General features: G+C 38.8%; 1 protein-coding gene across 1 annotated transcript in view; it reads right to left on the bottom strand.

The window, feature by feature from the left end:
- Positions 1–21,540, bottom strand: part of csmd1a (CUB and Sushi multiple domains 1a) — a 603,150-nt gene that overhangs the window by 37,326 nt on the left and 544,284 nt on the right. Inside the window, exons 47-54 of the mRNA XM_066678438.1 lie at positions 21,337–21,525; positions 20,486–20,632; positions 16,649–16,837; positions 11,692–11,877; positions 9,865–10,059; positions 7,326–7,499; positions 3,650–3,823; positions 2,662–2,835 (exon numbers count right to left, since the gene is read on the bottom strand). Coding sequence (XP_066534535.1) covers positions 2,662–2,835; positions 3,650–3,823; positions 7,326–7,499; positions 9,865–10,059; positions 11,692–11,877; positions 16,649–16,837; positions 20,486–20,632; positions 21,337–21,525 — 1,428 coding nt within the window. The remainder of the gene's footprint in view (positions 1–2,661; positions 2,836–3,649; positions 3,824–7,325; positions 7,500–9,864; positions 10,060–11,691; positions 11,878–16,648; positions 16,838–20,485; positions 20,633–21,336; positions 21,526–21,540) is intronic.

Here is a 21,540-nt window from a genome sequence, read left to right as displayed (position 1 = left end):
CATTCAAAATCTGAGATCTTAAAAAGCAGCAGAAGGCAGTATGTACACTGCCAGATAGATTCTTCGAACCATATCTACAATAACCAGTCAAGCATGATGCTTGATCTGTGCAAGTTTAGTGATGTATAACAACATCTGGAGAGATCTATTTTTGATTGAAGCACGATGATCTGAGTAAAAACACTTTTTAAAACGTTGTACAACATTCTGGAAAATGATTGATGGGGGAAATTAGTTAAAAATCATATAAAAGTTTAATTCTACAGCAAGGTTATTACCCTAAGCATACTGCTGAGAGAATCAAAACATACTTAGCCAACAAACAATCTACTGAAAACAACAAAAATGGTCACCCCAGAGCACAGACCACAACTGTTCAATAATTGTGTTTAGGATTACTTGGATTGTAAACAAGCAGAAAAATCCCTGAATGTTTTGTTTTATTTATTTATTTATACATTCATTAATTTAAATCACTGGAAGATATAATAAAAGCAATGGGAGAGATGGAACTTTCTTTACCAGTTTCACCACTTGAGAGCCCTAGATAATACTCAAATACTAAAATCAAATGTGACAAGCTGTACTTTTAAATGAATAAAAAAAGTAAATAAAGAAAGAGAAAAAAAACAAAACACAAAGTGAGGTGAAAGTTGCTCCTGCCATGCCAAGATGGCTCAGTGTTGTTAGTAATCATTGTCCTATCACTAAGAGAACAGAATGAAGGACTGAAGCCATGCCCAAGTGAAACAAGACAGATTGCCACTGCTTGGCTGACAGCTGCCAGTGCTTTGGTGATCAATTAAGCCCTTTTGGAAAAGAGAAGGAAAAGCTGGGGGTACTGCTACCTGTTCGTTTTTAGAAGAGACTGTTATGTGAGGGACAGTAATTATCAGAAGCAATCTCTACGGGAGTCCAAGAGGGAGTAAATTTGTACGCTTCAGTTATGGAGGCAGTTATGGAGTGTGAAAATTGTGCCTCTCCTGATTGTCTCAATAAATGGTGTATAATAACACATCTAATTATATAAACTGTTGAAGCAAAACTATGAAACCTACTCTTAGCTACTTGAAATAAGTGGAGGCAGAGTGTCTGCAGGTACCAGAAATTTAAGAGGTATAAAATCACTGTTGAATGTACAGAGACAAAATACAACTTGAATAAGACTCATTTAGAGTGGTCAGAATGGTGTAGTGGTTTCCACACAGGAGACCAGGAGAGACACACCATGCCTCAGTAATGGCAAGACTCCTAATTATATATTTGCCTCCATCTAACATCAATTATAGGTCATTTTTGCAAATTAACTTTTTAATAACAGAAACATGCAGTACTAATGTAAATCAAATGTTGAAGAGATTGTAATTAAAAATGAAATTGCGCTGAATATAAAGGAAACAACGGAAGCAGCAACTTTCTCATGGGTAATTTATTAATTTAGGGGACAGTGTGTTCAAGAAAGGTCACATAGGTCCCCACAGAGGGAATGCACCTATTTTACATACAGCACCTTGTTAATGCTCATGGGATAACCAACACTGACTATGTTTTTACAAAAGTAAAACTTCATGCTCTTAGGTTCCTTTCTGAAAAGAAAAGCCCACTGGGAGTGTTTGAAAAGGAGTCTTGAGCCTCAAGTCTGAACTAGAGATCAATTGTGGAGCCTTTTTTTCTCGTAAATTAAAACTCTGCATCTTTTGAAAAATATGTATAATTAGCGGCGAGAGGTTTCTGCAGCAACATTTTATGGGCACTGTAGGACAAAAAGTAATAAAGTTTTCACTGTAGCTGACAGATTAATATTAATATATGATATCTGCCTCCATTCCAGTGAAATGGCTGAATATTGTGGGATTAAAAGTTTTCAGAATAGAGTCGTAATATTACGAGGAAATATATGAGTTTCAAAGAGGGTCGGCTTTTTTCTCTTTTTTTTCCCCTTTTTGATGGGAATGACAACGACAAATGGAGTCATTTCATTCAAATTCACACATTTGTCTGGACTGATTCCAGCAACAGGGTGTTTCGCACTGGGTGGAGCATCTGTGCGGCGGTGCCAAAGAGTCACACTTGGTGCCAAATGCGAACGTCAACCCTTTCATCTTAGAAGTAAGACACATTTCACAGGAAAAAAACCTACAGGCAATGCTTCGGTTTAGCAGTCCCTGGGTGATGTTTCCTTTTACACATCCTGTCGAGTGTACCTGGCTACATGTAGCATTTGTTCTGAACAGTTTTCTTAGGCACAGCCTGAGCATATCTCAAACCAGCAGGTAGGTAGATATGTCCCTGTTTGGAGTCTTGGCTCAAATCCATCTGACGACCATTGTTAATTTCTCACACACCTTTCTGTTATAATTAACTGTTGTGACAGTTGAGTTCTACTTCGTGTAGGAACGTCTGTTGCGGATGCTTTTGAATTTAGAGCCAGCATATTTGTCACTAAAGAAAGTTGCTTGTTGCTATTCAACTCTAGCTTGGGTCTGATCTTGAATGTTGCTCAGGCCTGGGTTAAGACCCAAGCCCTTGCATCGTGTCTGTCAAACTGTCTCTTTAGAAGTGACTGTGGTTAATGAGATGATGTTCCAGCTCAGGTCTGTCTGCAGTTTCTCGACAACGCTCAAGGGTTTAGAAGAAGTTGTTAGAGTAAAAGCTTCTTACCCTTGCAGACGGGCAGGGGGTTGCTCCATTGGACGTTCATTCGGCACTGAGCCCTGGCTGTGCCATGCAGGACATAGCCCGTGTTGCATGTGAAGTTCACCACATCGTTCAGATTAAACTCACTGCCGTTCGTCCGCCCATTGGCTGGGTTTCCAGGATGACCACAGGTAATGGCTGTGAAAGAAGACACGATAATGGGACATCATGGGATATGGTGAGGAGTCAAATGGTTACAGTCTAATGGTGAGAATTGTAAAGGAAAACTTCCATTGACACATTTCATTGTAAACCCTTAACTATTTTTTTTTTAAATGAGTAGATGTGTGAGAATCTGATGGCATTTAACCACAAAATCAGGATGTCTAGATCATAAACACCACTCCAAGTCATCCCCAAAAAAAAAAATAAAGGGATCTTCATCACGCCAGAGAACACAGAGATCACTTTATTAACTGATTTCTTTTTCTTTTGTGTTGCCTCAATACTGAGCCTATTCATTTGTGAGCATTTATGCTTCTGCGTTGGTGTCACTCTGCAATTGCACCACCACACCACTAGATCTGAATCTCAATCATCTGAGTATGGCATAGGGTTTGCAAAGACACATTGCCTATGCTGTAGGTTTGATGCAGTTATAGTTCTTTACTCTATAACCCAATGCTCCAGAGCATCCATTATCATTTAATGCTTTTAATACTATGAAAATGATACATACTGTATGTACAAAACTGAATGTCTTTTTCCACAATGATTGAATAATCTGAATTATTATTTTTTTTGTTTGTTTGTTCATTAAGCCAGTCCAAAATATATGTTCTGTTCCAATTTAATCACATTGTCAGCTGAATAAAACAGCACATTTAAAGTCTGCAGGTAAAGCTCCGAAGACATATGCTAAAAGCATGCAGAAGACATTTCAAGAAAAATCAGCAAAGCTTCTTTTGAAAGCAGTGAAGACAACTTATTTTTAAACCCAGTAGACACTTACGAACACAGACAGGTGCTTGGCCCGACCACCTGTGGTCCTGCTGGCAGATTCGCACTGATGTTCCAATGAGACGAAATCCCAGATTACACTGGTAGACCACCGTGTCTCTGTAGCTAGACCCATCGCCGCTGATGTGGCCATTTGTGATGGGATCTGGCGAGTCACAATGGCCGGCTGTGACAAAATACGATGAAATCTATTATTACAAAAGACTGGACACCCTTGTTTAAAAGGCCTATATTATTTTCTCAAATGTTTCATGCATTACAGTCCAGATCTGGAGGTATATAAATGCTTAAAAAAAGCAGTCAATGATTTTTACCACCTAAGAGTAGAAAAGGTTATTTTTGTATTTATACAGTGATTTTTTTTTTATAATTTCTTTCCTCAGATTAATCAAATTGCTGTGTAGAACCCATGTACCAGTTCATGTCCCAAAGAAAGGGTTCCCACACTGAGGCAGTCATGATTAAAATAGGTTTAGTACAGAGCCCCCGATACACCGGGGTCAGTCTGTGTTTCATAATGATTTTTCAAAACATGAAGAAGAATCAATGGATAAAATTGAATGATGTGATCCTCAATTAGGAAGTGGGAAGAACAAAAAATGCAATGAGCCAAATCGTAAATATTCCATAAATCAGATATAAAACAATGGGCATTAATATTCACAATAAAAATAAAAAAAGCTATGATGAATTTTCAAAATATTTTTCTTGATTTTCAAATAAAAAAGAAGATGGCCCATCCTCTGCATCTTGCACATGCTTAACACCTTTTGGTGCACAAATGTTGTTTATTTGCTGAGTTTAACTTATCGCAAGACAATGAGACAGAAATGCAAGAGAAAATATAGGTTTTTGTTTGTAATTCAGTAAATAAACAGAGAATTGTAATCCTACTGGAGATGTGCTGTGTGGTTATGATATCTAAACTTTAATATCTGTGCCCTGTATAGGTATCCGTTCACTTATTTTCATATGCTGTTGGATGGGGGTGCACAAACATTCGACTGCAGTATGATTATGAGCTGTCTGCAGGTTTTGAGATGTGTTTTGAAATGGCGACCGAGAGCCAGGTTAAGCAGCATGAGAGCGAGCGAAACAGCGGTCACTGCTTCTGTTGGGTGGCGGTCAGTGGCTGACATTTTGATGAAAGGCCATTGGTGCTGTTTGGTCAAGCAGTGGGCAATGTGGCTAAGGGTCAGGTATTGTGCGCTTCTAACAGCCTTCCATTTCGGTGCCTCTGCTCTGTGCCTGTAGCCCCTTGTGGCACAGTGGAGCTGAAGAAGAGATGGTGGATTATTACTGCAGAAGGTGCATTAGAGTCTGCTTTGTCATATACAGCCGTCTAATAATAAACCACTCAAAAACCACAATCTGCTGTTTGCAAAGGCCTATATTATTTGCGTCAAACTCTTCGCATATTGCCACTGACTCTCAAAAGGATTGATTTTGTAGTTACATTGCCCCTCAAAAGTCTGGGCACATTTTTTTAAGACATTTTCACATTAACTGCAGTAATAAAATGCAAAAAGGTTTTGATAAAATAAAGCAACTAGTGAAATTTGAAAACTCAGTGTCTACATTGGCGTGAAGATGGTTTAATACAAATCAAGATTTAACAGTTAACTACTGTTTAAAGCACACACAAATTGTTTCGTTTAAAGATATGGATACTGATAAAATGTGTGAAGTATGGTATTATTTGCAAGGCAGAGGGCCCTTTATTTTATTTATTTATTTATATTTTAAAATGCACCCTCCATAAAAAATTGCTTTCTAATAATATGCACTGAAAATACAGGTGCAATTCCTAAGTCTACATTTACAGACTTTATATTATCTATCGCTCTGCATACTTTGTTAGCCCCCATTTTTTTCCCTATTCTTTAATTCAGTACTTGACTTCTTACTCATTGTGTTAATTTTGGGTTTTTGTTCTTTTTTGGTAGACACACATTCCTTTTACCGCCTTGTAGATGTAAGTCAGAGACAGTAGCTCGTCTGTTGCTGCACTGTACTTCACCAGTGGTCAACAGTGATACCCACAGAGCTGCTTTTGGCTGGTGGACAATTCTGAGTCCAACAGTAGCCCTGAGGTGTTTAAAATTTCCAGCACCACTGCTGTGTATGATCCACTCATACCAGCACAACACACTAAGACACAACCAACATGCCACTGTCACAGTAGCACTGAGAATAAACCACCAACCAAAACAGTAGCTGCTCAGGGGGATCCTGTGGGAGTGCTGATCAGAATGAGAGTAATCAGCGCAACAGATGCATTACAGTGTGTAATGGCAGAATTTACATTCACTAATTCAAGAAATCCTGCTGATATGAGTTTCCTCTCTGTCGGTAAACCTCATTAATATCCAACTCCGGTGAATATTCTCTTTACCATACAAATTGTTAAATAACAGCTAAGCCAGTTAATCAAATACTCTTTTTTAAAGGAAAATGAATCCATTAAACAATTTCTATTGAACTGCACATTAATCCAACAAATAACACACACCCATTATACTTTTGAAAAGTATAATATTCAGTTTAAATTCTGAGCTAAAATGTTTGTGATTAAAGGTTTTCTTAAGGCACTCTAAACTAACAATATGTATTCTGGTTAATTTTAATATTTGCATATTCATAATAGGTAATAATGGATATTCAATTAGTCTCCGAAAGTATGACAGGCCACTTTATACGAACATAGACTTACAAACATTATAAAGTAACACAAGTCCTAGCAGGCTAAAGAGCTCAGTTTGTGTCAGTGAAGGGCGGGGAGTAACAGAAGCACATGAAAACCCTGTAAAATTTGATCATTTTAAAGCTAACATTTAAACTAATCATTACACCATTTGATGTTGATCAGAACTCAAAATATAAACAAAGTAAATATACATTTTGTTTGTTAACATTGGATTATATCCATCCATCCATTATCTGTAACCGCTTATCCAATTTAGGGTCGCGGGGGGTCCAGAGCCTACCTGGAATCATTGGGCGCAAGGCGGGAATACACCCTGGAGGGGACGCCAGTCCTTCACAGGGCAACACATTCACTCACACCTACGGACATTTTCGAATCGCCAATCCACCTGCAACGTGTGTTTTTGGACTGTGGGAGGAAACCGGAGCACCCGGAGGAAACCCACGCGGACACGGGGAGAACACACCAACTCCTCACAGACAGTCACCCGGAGCGGGAATTGAACCCACAACCTCCAGGCCCCTGGAGCTGTGTGACTGCGACACTACCTGCTGCGCCACCGTGCCGCCCCCATTGGATTATATAATACAAATTAAGTTATATAATTATATTATATAAATATTGTTTATAATTATATATGTTATATACAGTATATAAATACAATATATTATATTTATATATAATATAAATACATGCATGGCAGAGAACAATATATGCCCAAAGGTAAGGCCCTAGTGTTGTATAGTTGCAGTACACAATCACAAATATGAGCTGCTGTACTCAGACCTGTTCAAACATGATGCCATGTTCAAACTGTGATGCAAACACAGTAAATATCTGAGCACATAAAATCCAAATGTTATCCAAATACTGCACCTTGAATAGCAAACCCAACATTTGATAAAGTTCCTGACTCAGAAAATATCAAAGACAAACAAAGATTTGAAGTTGGAGCCCTTACCCAGACATTTAGTGTCCACTCCGCTCCAGAGGCCGTTAGCCTGACACTCTCTCACATGAGAGCCCACTAGGGTGTAGCCCGTGTTGCACATGAAGATGGCTGTGGCACCAAAGGTGGTGAGGGTGCCCATCTTTTTCCCATTGGGAGGTGATGGCAGCTCCCCGCAAGAGATAACTATAAATGGCACAAGAAAGACAACACCTTTCAAAAACCCAAGAAGATATCACTTTTAATATTGAGAAGGTTAAAATGTTAAAGACCTAGGAACTGCCAAGTCCACATATGTGGCTGACTTTGAAGCAAAGTAGTGGGAAAATAGATGATCTTTGAATCTTCAGAAAACTCTCCAGTTTAAGGTGAAATATGAGATGTTAAAAGGTTTGTAATGGTATGTAAGTTTAAACATAAAGTATACTTTATGTCTCTTCAATGTGATGATAGTCCTTAAAGAAAGAATAATAATAACTGACTTTAAATGCTATTCTAGCCCCTTGACTACTGCTTTCATGGAGAATAAAGGGGCATGAGGGAAGGGTTAGAGCATTTTTTACATCTTGAAAGTGGCAAATCCACCATTATCTCTGATCTTTTGCCCTGCCATTAAGTGTAATTAGCACCAAGGCTGGTGATGCAGTTTTGTTAGGATGGCCAAGACAAGTAATGCTCTCTCAGTTCAATTCATTAGAGAAAAAGTAGTAACTCTGTAAGCATGTGCTCTGCAGTCAAAGCACGTTTTAACCCAGGTGAATCAGCAGCTCCCGTCCATGTGAACTCCAGCTGAACTGAGCAGTGGTTTGTAGAGCTCAACACCACAATAAACCTAATCCTTATTCCAAACCTTCCTTGAACTCAGACATTGCTAGCCACTCCAACATACTTTAGTCAAACATTAAAAGAGGGAAAACACTGGCTCATCTTGATCAAAATGATGTCCACAAGCTCACTGATATGGAATACTTTCCCCGTCAGACTCATCAGAGTGGGTAAACACATTACAAACACCAAAGCTTTCTCTGATTAGAATATTTACATCCACTCCCTGACCCCTAATTAGATAAGGCCTGTTCCAGCTGATGGCTTAATCATCAGAGTGCTGTTTACCCAGAATTCCTGAGAGGAGGAAACAGGAGTGTGGTTGCTAGAGCTAGCCTGGGTGGCGCAGGCCTCCATCTTACGCCCGCACACCAAATCCAGGGGATTAGGCTCGGATCAAGACAGAAATAAAGTGGGTATGGTATAGAGAGGGGCAGGATTTCTGACATATTAACCATCCTAATGAATTAGATTCATAAAGACACACTGGACGACGCTCTGTAATTAGCCCAAATGAAATCTAGTCTTAAAAACATCAAGTGCTTTACCGGCAAATTAGTCCAACAACATGGTGTTTCCTTTTTTGTATGGCTTTAAAATGGATTTCTCTTATTGTGGAAGGTTACTTTGTGTGCTTTGTGTGTGTGTGTGTGTGTGTGTGTGTGTGTGTTGGGTGAAGCCTGCTTGTTTTTATATATATTTTCAGGAATTAAATGTCCTTGAGAAATACTAGACTAGCCTACAATGTCAGATATTTATAAATTACAGGTCTTATAATGAGTGACTTCAGCTACTTAAAAGTGCACCCATTATGAACATATCTATGCTTAATTGTACACACAAACCACTTTGCAAAAATGAATGAAATTAAATGGAATGCTCTTGATCAAACACACAAAAGCCTAAGGACATTATGCTCAGTGCTAGGCATGGTCTAGAGCAATATAAACTTCCTGAACAGCACTAAGCTGCGGGAACAATAGAAGTACTGTGAAGCACAGTATGAGTACAGCTCGTGATCCAGAACACTCTCACTTATATTCTCTAAAAATCTCTAAATACACACAATAAAATTTCATATCCGTCTTTGGGATTTATTTTTTTGTACTCCACTCCATCTGACGCTCGGTATTGTGCTTGGTGACGTAAGGTTTGCATGCAGCTGTTTGGCCATTAAAACATATGCCATGAAGCTCCTAGCACACCATTTCCATGCTGATACTTAATGCCAGAGGAGGTTTGGAACTGCACTTATTGAGTATGGTCAATTTACAAACTGTGCACCTCAGCAATTGGTGACCTCTCTCTGTAACTTTACATGGTCTGCCACTTTGTGGCTGAGTTGCTGTGGTTCCTAAATGTTTCCACTTTCAATAATACCACTGACAGAAGATCATGGAATATCTAGGAAGAAAGAAATTTCATGATCTGATTAGTTGCAACAGTGGCGACCTCTAACAGCACCACATTCAAATTCAGTAACCTCTTTAGGATCCACTCTTTCACAAATGCTTGTAAAGGCAGACTGCACAGGTAGGTGGTCAGTTTGATTATGAGGTGTGTCCCAGTACCTTTGTCCATATATTGAATAACAAGGTATTATAAAAAATATTTTTGTGCATATATATATATATATATATATATATATATATATATATATATATATATATATATATATATATATATATTAGAGCACCCCATGTGGTGTTTGTGAGGGCAGGCTTACTCTTGCAGGTGGACTTCTCCTCTTGTCCTCCCCAGGTTCCGTTAGCTAAGCACTTGATAGTCCTCCGGCCCCCCAGGTAGTAGCCTGGAGTGCAGCTTAGCATTATCTGAGCCCCTAGCTCGTTGAGCGAGCCGGAGATTAGACGCCACACCATGTGCTCTGAGAGCATGCTCTCGATGTTGGGGCAATGAACCGCTGTGGGACACAAAGCCAAGAAAGCATTAATGAAAAAAAAAAAGAAAAAAAAAAAGACCATGTGAAGTGAAGTAAGCAGGCCTGGGTCAGATAAAATAACTTAAGACCACCTCCTTCTCCTTCAGCAGCTGATGTACAATCTATTCAGCTATCTTAAGATTCCTTTCCAGCCACAGAATTCAATTCAGACATTCACTTGCAATTTATTTGAGATGGAGGTGTAGCATCACAGCATTCATTGTTCTACTAAGATGGATTAACCCCAGCATGCCAGCTTCTAGTGGTATAGATGCTGAGGTCAAAGGACAGCTTTACTGAACTTAACAGTAAATCATTACAAAAATTAAAATATATATTTTTTTGCTGCTGGACAAATACCTCATTACAAAACAGTACATTTACAGTGGTATAAAAACACCCAAACATCTTAGTGTAAATATGGGTGTTTTAAAAAATGTATAATTTCTATTTTTATATCTAATTTCTATTTGGCAGAAACATGAAATTGGACCACAATGTAATGGTCAGTATGTATTTTAAAATTATATCAAAACACGCGAAACAACAGAATTGTAAATGTGTTATTTTGTTTGCAACAACACCCATGCACAATATAAGAAATGAAACATTGTGTTTCCTTTGAAAAACAACAGTCAAAGTATGCATTTTGTTAATTTTATTGGGAATGTAATAAAATGTATTTATGAAAAATAAAATATGTGACACCTTCCACCAAGGCCATGTATCATTTAATTTAGTCCCAATATGCCATATTCAGCAAACAAAAACAACTGTAAATTTGGATTAAATTGTACAGATGTGCATGCTCTGGATTTAAGTAAAAAATATTACAAAGAATTCAATTGCTCAGGGTTTGCCCAAACTTTGCACACAAGAGTATAAGGGGCAGAAAGCTCGCGTGGCTACTGGATGCAGCATTCTACAAAAGAGTTAAGCATTTTCAGTACCACATTCTGATCTGTGAATTAATATTATCTGGTAGCTCATAAAAAAAAAAGATTCCACATTTGCCTACAGTGATTTGATTGTGCACCACTTGAAGTGAAGAAAATACTAAAAGGTAGAAGTACCCATCTTCACAAAAAGACATTATTAGAAATTGATTAGACAAAAAAACACAGCTTTAAAAATAGCAACATATTCATAAAACTGGTAGCAATACAGAAAATGCACTTATTGACACTATGCGAATACCTCTCCATGGGTCTAAAGAACACAAATGTTGTATCTTGTTTCCTACGATCATTGAATGTAATGACCATCTCTCGGATGCTGACCTGGGGACGCATAATGTACAGCCATTATGCTGAAGGCACCACAGGTGTATATTAGCCCTGGACTGCTTCAGGGGCCACTGTGTAATTCAGGTCAGAACAAAACAGGGAGAGAGAGGATATGCCACATCATAGCATTTGTCTTGTTTGAGAGCCAAACCGTGAGAAAAAAAATCAAGTCATTATCGTTCATTTGGCCAATTACCTGCCCTACATCATTCTCAGAGAAAGGATAGAAGTGAACATAGGCTGCTAGCTGCAAAAGGCTCACTTAAAGCAGCAGATATTCAAACATGTTTTGGGTGTGATAATGAAAAGGCAGGAGGGAAGGGCTCACGTAAACAGCGTGGAGGGTGGGCTGTGTTGCTCCAAGTGCCGTCCTCCAGGCACACAGCAGACAGCAGAGCAGTGTTCTCCAGCTGGTAGCCTTCGTCACACTGGTATTGGACCTTACTGCCCACTGTGTACTGCAGGCCGTAGAAGGAGCCATTGGCCAGATTTTCCGGAACACCACATGAGATAGCTGCAGAAACAAAGGCCATTATTAGTAGTGATTCTAAATGATTATTATGAGTTGCACAGCTAAATAATTTTTTAATATTTGTTATTTCCAAGTATATATCCTTAAATGTCAGAATCAAGACTGAGGTGAGAATAGTCAGAGATATTTATAAGAAAGGAGACAGGTATCTGGAAAACAAAATTTGAAGTCCATTTATGAATAAAACCATTGCCCTTCAAGAAATCAGCTAAACAGCTTACTGGTAAATCACCAAGAATGGAAAACCTTCCCGTATTGTAGAGACATGTACATGTGTGGTACCCAAAACAAGTAGAATAATGTATTGAAGCAAAATGCTATAAAAACTTTTAATTTTGTCAGATTTTACTTGACATTATAAAAATATTAGTATTATTAGTAATATGATGTAATGTGTTTGGGATATAAGACTTTCCTCATATTAAAGACAAGAACCAGGTCTAGTAAGACTGTAATTGACTGCCAAGAGAGATCATGAAGATGGCTGCCAAGTGGGCCAAACTTCCTTTAAGAACTAGAAATAGTCTACAACACAAACTGACCAAGGTTGAATACAGAATAGTGTGGTTGACAGCTTATGAATGACAGCAGACTGTAGAGCTATATAATTAAAGACACCTGTCACGGATCACGGGCGGACTGACGGAGACAGACGCACTTGCTAAAACACAGAAAACGTTTAATTATAACGAAAGCAATAACAAAACAACGACCGGCGACAGTTGATACAACAAAACACGAAATGAAACGAAACTAACACATAAACAGACTAGACTGGGGAACGATACGATGAAAGGAAACGAAACAACTGGATTTGAAACAACTATAGTCAAACTGCAGAGACAGACAGACAAACTAAATAATACGACTAAGGACAAAGGAGAAATGTACGACAAACAGGACGATAAACAAGAGGGCTTAAATACTGACACAAACGAGATACACCTGGACAGATAACGAGGAGGACGGGTTAACACATGACACGGACGAGGAGGCGGAACAAAGGCGGGACGAGGGCGGAGACAAGGAAATAAACAAAACATAGCCATGTGCTAAAAGGAGCACATGACCGGGGACAACAGACTAGACAGGACGAAGGCGTGATAACACCAAACAACTAATAGTTACACAGCCAAAGTTAATGTTAGTCCATGGGTTAGCTGTAAGCTACAATATATATATATATATATATATATATATATATATATATATATATATATATATATATATATATTTTTTTTTTTAATCTAAGTTTATCTACATATTAACATTCATGCATTAAAATCTAAAGAGCTGCTGATGTGGCGATACATTTAATTCATGTTTGTTTGTATTTGTTACATTAAGCGAATGTTTGTGGCACACACTCTATCGAGCACCACGCCTATTCCACTTAACAAGGGTTTTGTTTTTTTGTTATATTCTCCATCCTTCTCCAAATTGTTTATGGTCCCATTTTACTAGCTAAGTTTAAACCATCAAACTATTTTATGCATGCATTGGCCAGTATCGCTGAGTGTGGGACTTGGACCTGGATAGCTATGACATAACTAGCATTATTCTAATTTTAAGTATTTCTTAAAATCCATAGCTTTGGTGTTGGACCCAAATATATATTTTTTTAGATTTTTAAGAGAAGGAAATGTAATTTCAATGAAAGTGCTCCAATTATTTATTACAGATAATTATGCACCTATATTGGTCAAATCATGATGGCTTTTGGACACAACTTAAAATGGTCCTAGTATTTTCAAATGGCATCAAAATATATATATAAAAAAATATATTTATATATATATATATATATATATATATATATATATATATATATATATATATATATATATATATAAAGGACATACAAGGCTCTGTTCAGACAGTGAAGATATGTTTTTGCTAATCATCTGAGTATTTACCAGTAACTAAGCACTTGTGCCAGTGTCCTTCAGTTAGAAAAATGCCCACTTTCAACACCTTAAAAAATTTCTGGTTTAATCACAGTAACATCCAGTTTGTATCAAACTGTGAATACAAAAGTAGCACCTCTGATTATCTCCATTACAAAAAGCAAGGCGTACAAAGCCCTGTGTGAGCCACTTTAGCAGTGCCTCTGCTTAATAGGAGTTAAATTGGGAGCATGGCTGGACCTGTAATAAAAATTAAAGACACATGCAAGCAAACAGATGTTTCCTTCACTCGGGGAAAAGCAATGGGACCAATTAAAGTGCTTTTGTGTCAGAACAGATCAGGGGCCGGTCACTATAGAGAGGGTGTAAAAAAAAAGCATGCTGTAAGCCCTGAAGTGCCCTGAGCTGACCTCTAGAGCTGGCTGCTTGGATTGTTCCCACCATTTAAAGAAATGATTGGCCTTAATTAGCTCTCATTCTGGCTGCCTTGGTCCTGCAGATGGGGCAGAGCCAGGGCTGTTCCACTTGCTTCCACAGATGTGGGGAGAATACTAATGCTATAACCTCCAGTCCTTGGTGAGATGTCATCCAGCTCTTCATGATTACCCATAATGAGACTCCTTGTTTGAAACGTCGGTGGGCTATATTTTATTTTTTTTTCAGAGGTTTAGATGTTTTTGGTGGGAGATCATCCTAAACAGTGAAGCCTGGGTGCACCATCTTAACAGCCTAAAAGCTTGGGATTAAGCATGAGATTGCATAAGCCTGTTTGCAGATTGCCAGCGGAGAGCTGTGGAAATCACACCAGTTGCTAACAAAAGATGACATTTCCTCGCAAACATGCCAGTGCATGATTGCATGTTGATTGATGATAATAAGCGTCTTCAGACTCAGTATGGATTACAAACCATGTCAGAACCAAACTAGATAATAGTGAGGATCAACGCTACCATTATAAATCCATGTAGCCAGAAAATCATCTGTGTGAGAGAGGGAGGCGATTGGAGCGGGAAAGTATGTGTGCACATGCTCTTCAAAATAAGCCAAATTTCCTCTCTCTGATCTCTCCAAAACAGGTCATTGTCTCACGTAAACCTCCTCGAAGAAGCAGGCACGGATAACAGCACACTGAAACAATTAGCCCCATATAAATTCCCACAACACCACATTTATGCTAATGCTCTGTCCCTTTTCTCAGCTAACTTTGCTCACTAATGAACGTACAGAGTGGTTTCTCTCCATGTTGACAGTGTGAGGATGGTTAAAGGAGCAAAGCAGCACAGGCCAGGAGGAGGTGGAGAGTGAGGGGAAGGGAGGGGGCACTCAGTGGCACGCCGAGCGAGGGATAAAATTAGCCATCCAATGAGGAGAGTATGGAAGCATGAACAATGAAATTAAAGGAGGTCGAGACACATCAAACACATTCGATTACGGTTCTGTCCCGCTGTGACTGAATGCTCCAACGACATCAGGGCGAAAGGACGCTGGTGCTCTTCTGCAGTGCTACTCACTGCAAGGATGTAATGGAATCTGCATGTCCTGGGTGACAGATACGGTCACATGGTGTGTTCAGAAGTGTCCAGATATTGCTTCTAATCAGGTTAATGAAGGATTGTCCAATTGTTTTTCAACCTAAGCTCTATCAGCCACATATGTGGAGTAATTGCCTATCATACAATCCATTGCAATCATTTCCCCAAAAGAACAGGAAACATGCTGAGTCTAAATTCACTTTATGGGCAGTTGCTGACATCGAAGATACGGCCAAAGGCTTGTGGACACATGCTCATCCTATACATCTTCTGATATAATGGGTACTAATTGGTGCCCCCACCCCATTTTGCTGTAGTAACTGTGTCTATTCTTCTGGAAATGCTTTACCCAAGATATCTGAATTCATCAGTGAATATTTTATAGCAGTCAGCCACAAGAGCTCATATAATGATATTGGATAATTAATTTCAGATCATAAACTCCACTCCAGCTCAAAGTTATTGAAATGCAGTTCTACAGTTCCAGAGCCAAATAGAGGGGGTTTTCAACCTATACATACTTCTGGCCAGAAACTGGCACTGAGCATGTTGACATGTGCAGTTGCTCCTGTTTGTGTGTGCAAAATAAATCCCTGAAGAAAAAAGGAAATAATAATAATAATAATAATAATAATAATAATAATAATAATAATAATAATAGTAATAATACTAGTAATAATAATGTATTCTATTTATAAAGTGCTTTTCAAGAACCTAAAGTGCTTAATAGGGGAGTACAGACACAAACAAATAACATCAAAAGAGATAAACAAGAACACAATAATATGGAAAATATAAAACAGCAAATAGTGGTAAAATTACATAGCTGCCAATGAGCAGCACAGAACCAGTATTAATATGGGCTCCCAAAATTGACAGTCACTTTATATCCTAGCAGTTTTAGTAAGCTGGTAGCTAGCGACAGACCCCCTGGTCACCATCAACAGGCCACTAGGCACAGTCAGCGGCAGCGAGTACGTGCTTCCCCCTACCCGCCGACACAAACAGCAGCCAGTGGCAGCACCAGCACCAGCCCACAGCCAACTGCTTAGCAGCGGTAATGAGAATGTGCTCCCTGGGCTGATATCAGCTACCAAATCGCTACCCAAGCAGTGGCAATAAGGATTTGCCCCCTCGGTCGACACCAGCAACAGTTAAACTACACTACTAGTTTACTCACAGCTACTCTGCTTACATTCACTCTCTCTGAAGATTTTAAAATTCTGGAATTAATTCACTACGTATATATTTAGGGTAACAAGTTGATGAATATCATATGCAACAGTTTTTCTATATTTAAAGTGAGTGTGTTACCTTGACAAAGTGGCGTTGGAGTGTCCCACTGGTACAGGCCGTTGGGATGAAGTCTGCAGGTGGCATTGCGCTGCCCCACTAGCCTGTAACCTGCATTACAGTAGTACTGGATCCTGCTGCCTGCTCGCTCTCTCGTTCTGTTGATCACTCCTCCATTCCTGGGGGCATGGTTCACACTGCAATAGGCCGCTGTAGAGAAAAGGGAAACGAGGAATACTGTATAAAACCATCACAACTGAATTGATATCTAGGAATGCAATGGTAAATAACCTGTGGCTTCATCTAAAATGCTTTTCAATGCTCAGTAAATTTCATAAGATACATTAAATGTCCAAAGGTTTTTTGCCCCTTTTCTGGAATTAGTTGAAGCATTTACTTCAAGGTTCACACTATGTTCAAATTTGAATTTCAACACCCAGCTTGTATATTTTCTAATAATTAGCCTAATGAGGGCACCATGCACCAAGCATGGACTAGAGTGTTACTGGAGTGGAACAGCAGTCTCTGGAGTGTGATCTAATATCTCTGGGATGAGTTGGAGATCACTCTTGTACTGTTTTTGCAGTTGAATACAATCAAGCTCTTAATGAAATGTTCCTACAAATTTAGACTCTATATATAGAGTATGCACAGCCATTGCACTACATTACAAGATGCCTAGGGGGCAATGTGGTATTGTGTTTTTGTTTTTTTTTTAAAGGAAGGCATTATTGGTCTTGCAGACTGAACTTGATGATGATGATTGCATTGTGACAAAGGGAAAGAGAGAGAACTGAAACTGCAGGAGGTGTAATTGTTTAATTACATGAATAATAACAGCTAGCGGTATCTACAATAACATGCTTTATGTCTAACACACTTTAATAATACTGAAATCACGACAGAGCTGACACAGCCTGAATTATAACTAATAAGACACCAAAACAGAAGACATGGATAAGGTATACACATACAGTCACACTGTGAAAAAATGACCATAACTGCATAAGAAGCTAATGCAGTTGTAGTGTTGAATGAGGACAGCCAATCAGAATTGTATGGAATGTACATATTACTTTATCAACCAAATGAATAAAACAATAAACAACCAAACAAACAAACCCATTGGCAGGCGAAAAAAGCCATTAATATGATAAAAGAAAGTGTTACTTAAGAACATACGAGACAAATTTCCTTTGACTTTCCATTTAAGTGAATGAATGTATCTAATCTGTTCACAAACATCTCCTGAAAAATAAATAACAAACTTAATGGCTTCAGAATAGTAATTATAGGCAAAAGTGCGGTCTCTGCCTTTTGAAAAGTATTGTATGGCTGTGCTATACATTTCATAATGGCAGTATATTTTTAACAACAAACAAAAATATCCATGGTTTTCTAAGGAGATTACACGTGTGATGAAGGTGAGACAGGATGCAAGATTTATTGGGGTCAAGCATATAGCCGTCATCAAAGCAGTCAGGGGGCAAGAATCAGGCCATCAGAAGTAATGCATGCAAATCCAAAAACAAAACAAAGGAATAAATCAAAGGTTAGCATCAGAGAATCTAAATAAGAAAGGCAATGTTCAGAACTGAAGTGAAATATAGGACTCAAACAAAGGGGTCTAAATATAGTAGAGTCAATAAGTCCTGGAGTAGGCGCAGGTGTAAATCATTGCTAAGGGGCATGACTGGAGCACGAATGAACCATTGCTAGGAAGAATGGTTCAGTCCAGGGAAAAACTGTGGCAATACTAACTGTGAGTATACTTAAGATCCACAAAGGGTGCGCGTTAAAAGGAACGTCCAACACTGTGGGGAAACACAGATTACTTGTTTGTTTTACGTTCAGATGGAACGGTATGTTTGAGGTGGAAAAAATGTTCGTATGTGGCTGTAGTATTTATTAAGTGTTTGAGTTATCACAGAACATTGTTTGTGAGTTGTTTTGTTTTGTAGCACTTTCGCCCTGTGTTCACTTTCATGCAGTTAGCATTCAAATTTTGAGTCATTTTTTTCTACAGCAAAAATAAATCAATATTATCCACCAATGGAGCAGGAATATCCACATCTCAGTTTATGCTTTTCAATGTTTGGAGATCTCTTTATTTTCTATAAACTTTCAGTTCAGATAAATGCCTTTTTTCCTGCAGTGTGCAGAGAGAATGCCTAGCACAACAGACTGAGACACTTTGTTTCTCACTTAGTAAACTGTGAGGAAACATCCTCAGAATTGTATAAAAAACATCATCTATAAACTAGCTGAATTCTCTTATTACAAGGACATACAGTATCAAAATAAAGTGAGATGGGACTCACTTTAATGAGAGTATATTATTATTACTATTATTATTTGGGAATAAAATAAAGAAAAAGTAAACAAACTACACAAACTAAACACAACACACACTACAATATGCAAAAACACAATAACACACAATAAAACCATAAAATAATAAGATAAAATGAATAAATAAGGATGGCACTAACACAAATCACGCTTTCTTAAACTCTGATTCATCAATACACAATGACAATCGAGCAAAACAACTTAGTTAAGATGAGGGAACTCTTTTCAAAACCATACAAGCTGATTCATCTCAATGCTAGAGCACACGCTCTGGGGAGTTTAGAGCTAATCTCACTTCAGACAAATAAAATCAAGTGCAGCATCACACTAACTGAACTGAAGACGTTTGCTCAGTGTTGGCGGAGAGTGTCTAAACCTCATATATTTAAAAAAAAAAAAAAAAAAAAGAAAGAAAATTCCCATGCAAGAGAGCTTTCCAATTTAGTTTAATGAAAACCCAATGGAGTGTTTAAGGAACGGAAAAGAAAAGCCCTGCGGAAAGGACCAAGCCTCCCAGTGCCATTTTGCAAAAGATAAAATGAGACAGAGGTATGTTACAGCTCTCTACTCACCACTTCTTCATTGTTCTAAGTGTTTACAAACTGTGCCGCTGCTAAGAGCCCTTCCTGAGTTTCCAATTGAGAAGAGAGGCTTCCTAGGGTAAGATTCACATGCTGCTCTCGGTTTCTTTCTTGTAGCAGGTTTACAATGAAGTGGGTAATTCCACTACCTTTATCATGGCACACTAGGACTCAATGCCCAGCTTAGACAGGAACACTATGCTATATCAGTGAACAGGAAACCTAATGCTGCACTAGGAGCGCTCCTAAAGTTGCTCTGGATGAGAACACCTGCCACATGACATAACTATAAATGTCTGGGGAAAATGTGGAAATAAACAGATATAAAATCAGGGCATGGAATCGAACAGACACAGTAATACAGGGAAGCGTGAAAGAATGAATATGTATGTGTGTAGGCATGACAAACTGACAGAAGGGAGGAAAAGGAGAGTGATAGAGAATAATCATCACCGCTGGGCCTTTGTGTACAATATATCTAGTTTGGCCATTGGTGGAAATGTGGGTTGGAGGCATGGGACTTGGACGGCTACTGGGCGAAATTCATTACTGAATCTTTGACCTCTATTATGTCAGACCCATGCAACGGCTCCCCCAAGGTATGAAAATGTCTGGTTCTAGTCTAATGAGGGCTAGCTTAGAAAAAGCTGACTTCCTTGCTCTTTTTTGACCCAAATTGGATCCAAAGCAAGAGCCTCGTAGGCCACAAGCTTAGGAAGTAATCCAGCCTGACACTAAAGGCAGAAAACCAAAATATGTTGTCCATTGCTGGTATCTCACATTCCCTTAGCTGACCAACTGGAGACCGTTCGCTCTGTTATGCAACAAACGGTAACTGTGTCTCTGCATTCTAACAAAGCGGTGAGACATCCTGCCTCTGAAACCTACGTCTTCACATTTCAAAATACAGGCACGGGGCACTAACCTGTGTAGCGGATTTTGAAGCCCCGCTTGTTAGTGGCGTGGTCAGTTGACCAGCGCAGATAAAGCTGGTTTGTCTTGCTCGTGAAGTTCAGCTGCGTGGAGTGGTTTCCGCTAAGTGCCACAAGCAAAGGGCTCTGTCCAGATGGTCCTGGGAAATGAAAGAAGGCATGTACAACCAAAGAGTTGAATATTTTAAGCAAGACTTACTCTACAGTAAGACAGAATACCGAGGGAGTTTGGCTGAAGCAAAAGGTCAGGAGAAATGTTAACTAAGGCTGCATGATATCAGGGGCAGATTTATAATGGAGAAAGATATCTCTGTGATATTAGGATTACAGATGATATTTAAGATAAGTTACTTGTAAAGGAACAATAGGTATGATTTGCCATTTTTGTTCCTGGGCTCCTCCTACAGTTGCAGAGTGTAATTCACTTTTACAGCACTGTCCTAAAATCAAGGGAGAGGGGGAAGGTGGGGTTCTCTCCTACACTCTTCCAAAAGGTACACAATGCAGTTTATGAAGTGCTGAGTCTGGAGTAGCAACGACAGAGGCTCTATTTACCCTATTACATGTCAGTGAAGCATCACAATTATATTGAACGTGGAATACTACGTTGAAAATACTACCTACTGATGCTTTAATGTTATGATGGGAACTAATATAGAACTACATTTTTGTTCTGTAATGATCAAGTACAAACGTTCAATTATTTCTTTAGCTGTGTAAAGTTTTATGCATTTCTAAAACTCCAGATACTCTTGCATTTTGTTTTCTTTCTCCTGTAAAGTAAGTTATGAACCACATCAATAATATTTATCAAAAATTACTGTACCAGAAATTCCCTGTTTACCATCAAATATCTCCAGCTCGTCAAACTGCTTCTCACTTTGGAACATCTCCACGTAAATGGAAATGGTGAAGGAGGGCAGCACTTTGATGATCCAGGAACAGGTCTGAGAGTTGGGGTAATTTTTGGGAAAGCCTGGACTCAGGATGACCCCAGAGGACATTGAGCGCTCCTCGTTGGCAGGACATTGAGCTGTGAGAGAAGGAG

This window comes from Hoplias malabaricus, chromosome 8 (assembly GCF_029633855.1).
Source record: "Hoplias malabaricus isolate fHopMal1 chromosome 8, fHopMal1.hap1, whole genome shotgun sequence".
Lineage (NCBI taxonomy): Eukaryota > Metazoa > Chordata > Actinopteri > Characiformes > Erythrinidae > Hoplias > Hoplias malabaricus.
This window is presented reverse-complemented; position numbering and strand designations above follow the sequence as displayed.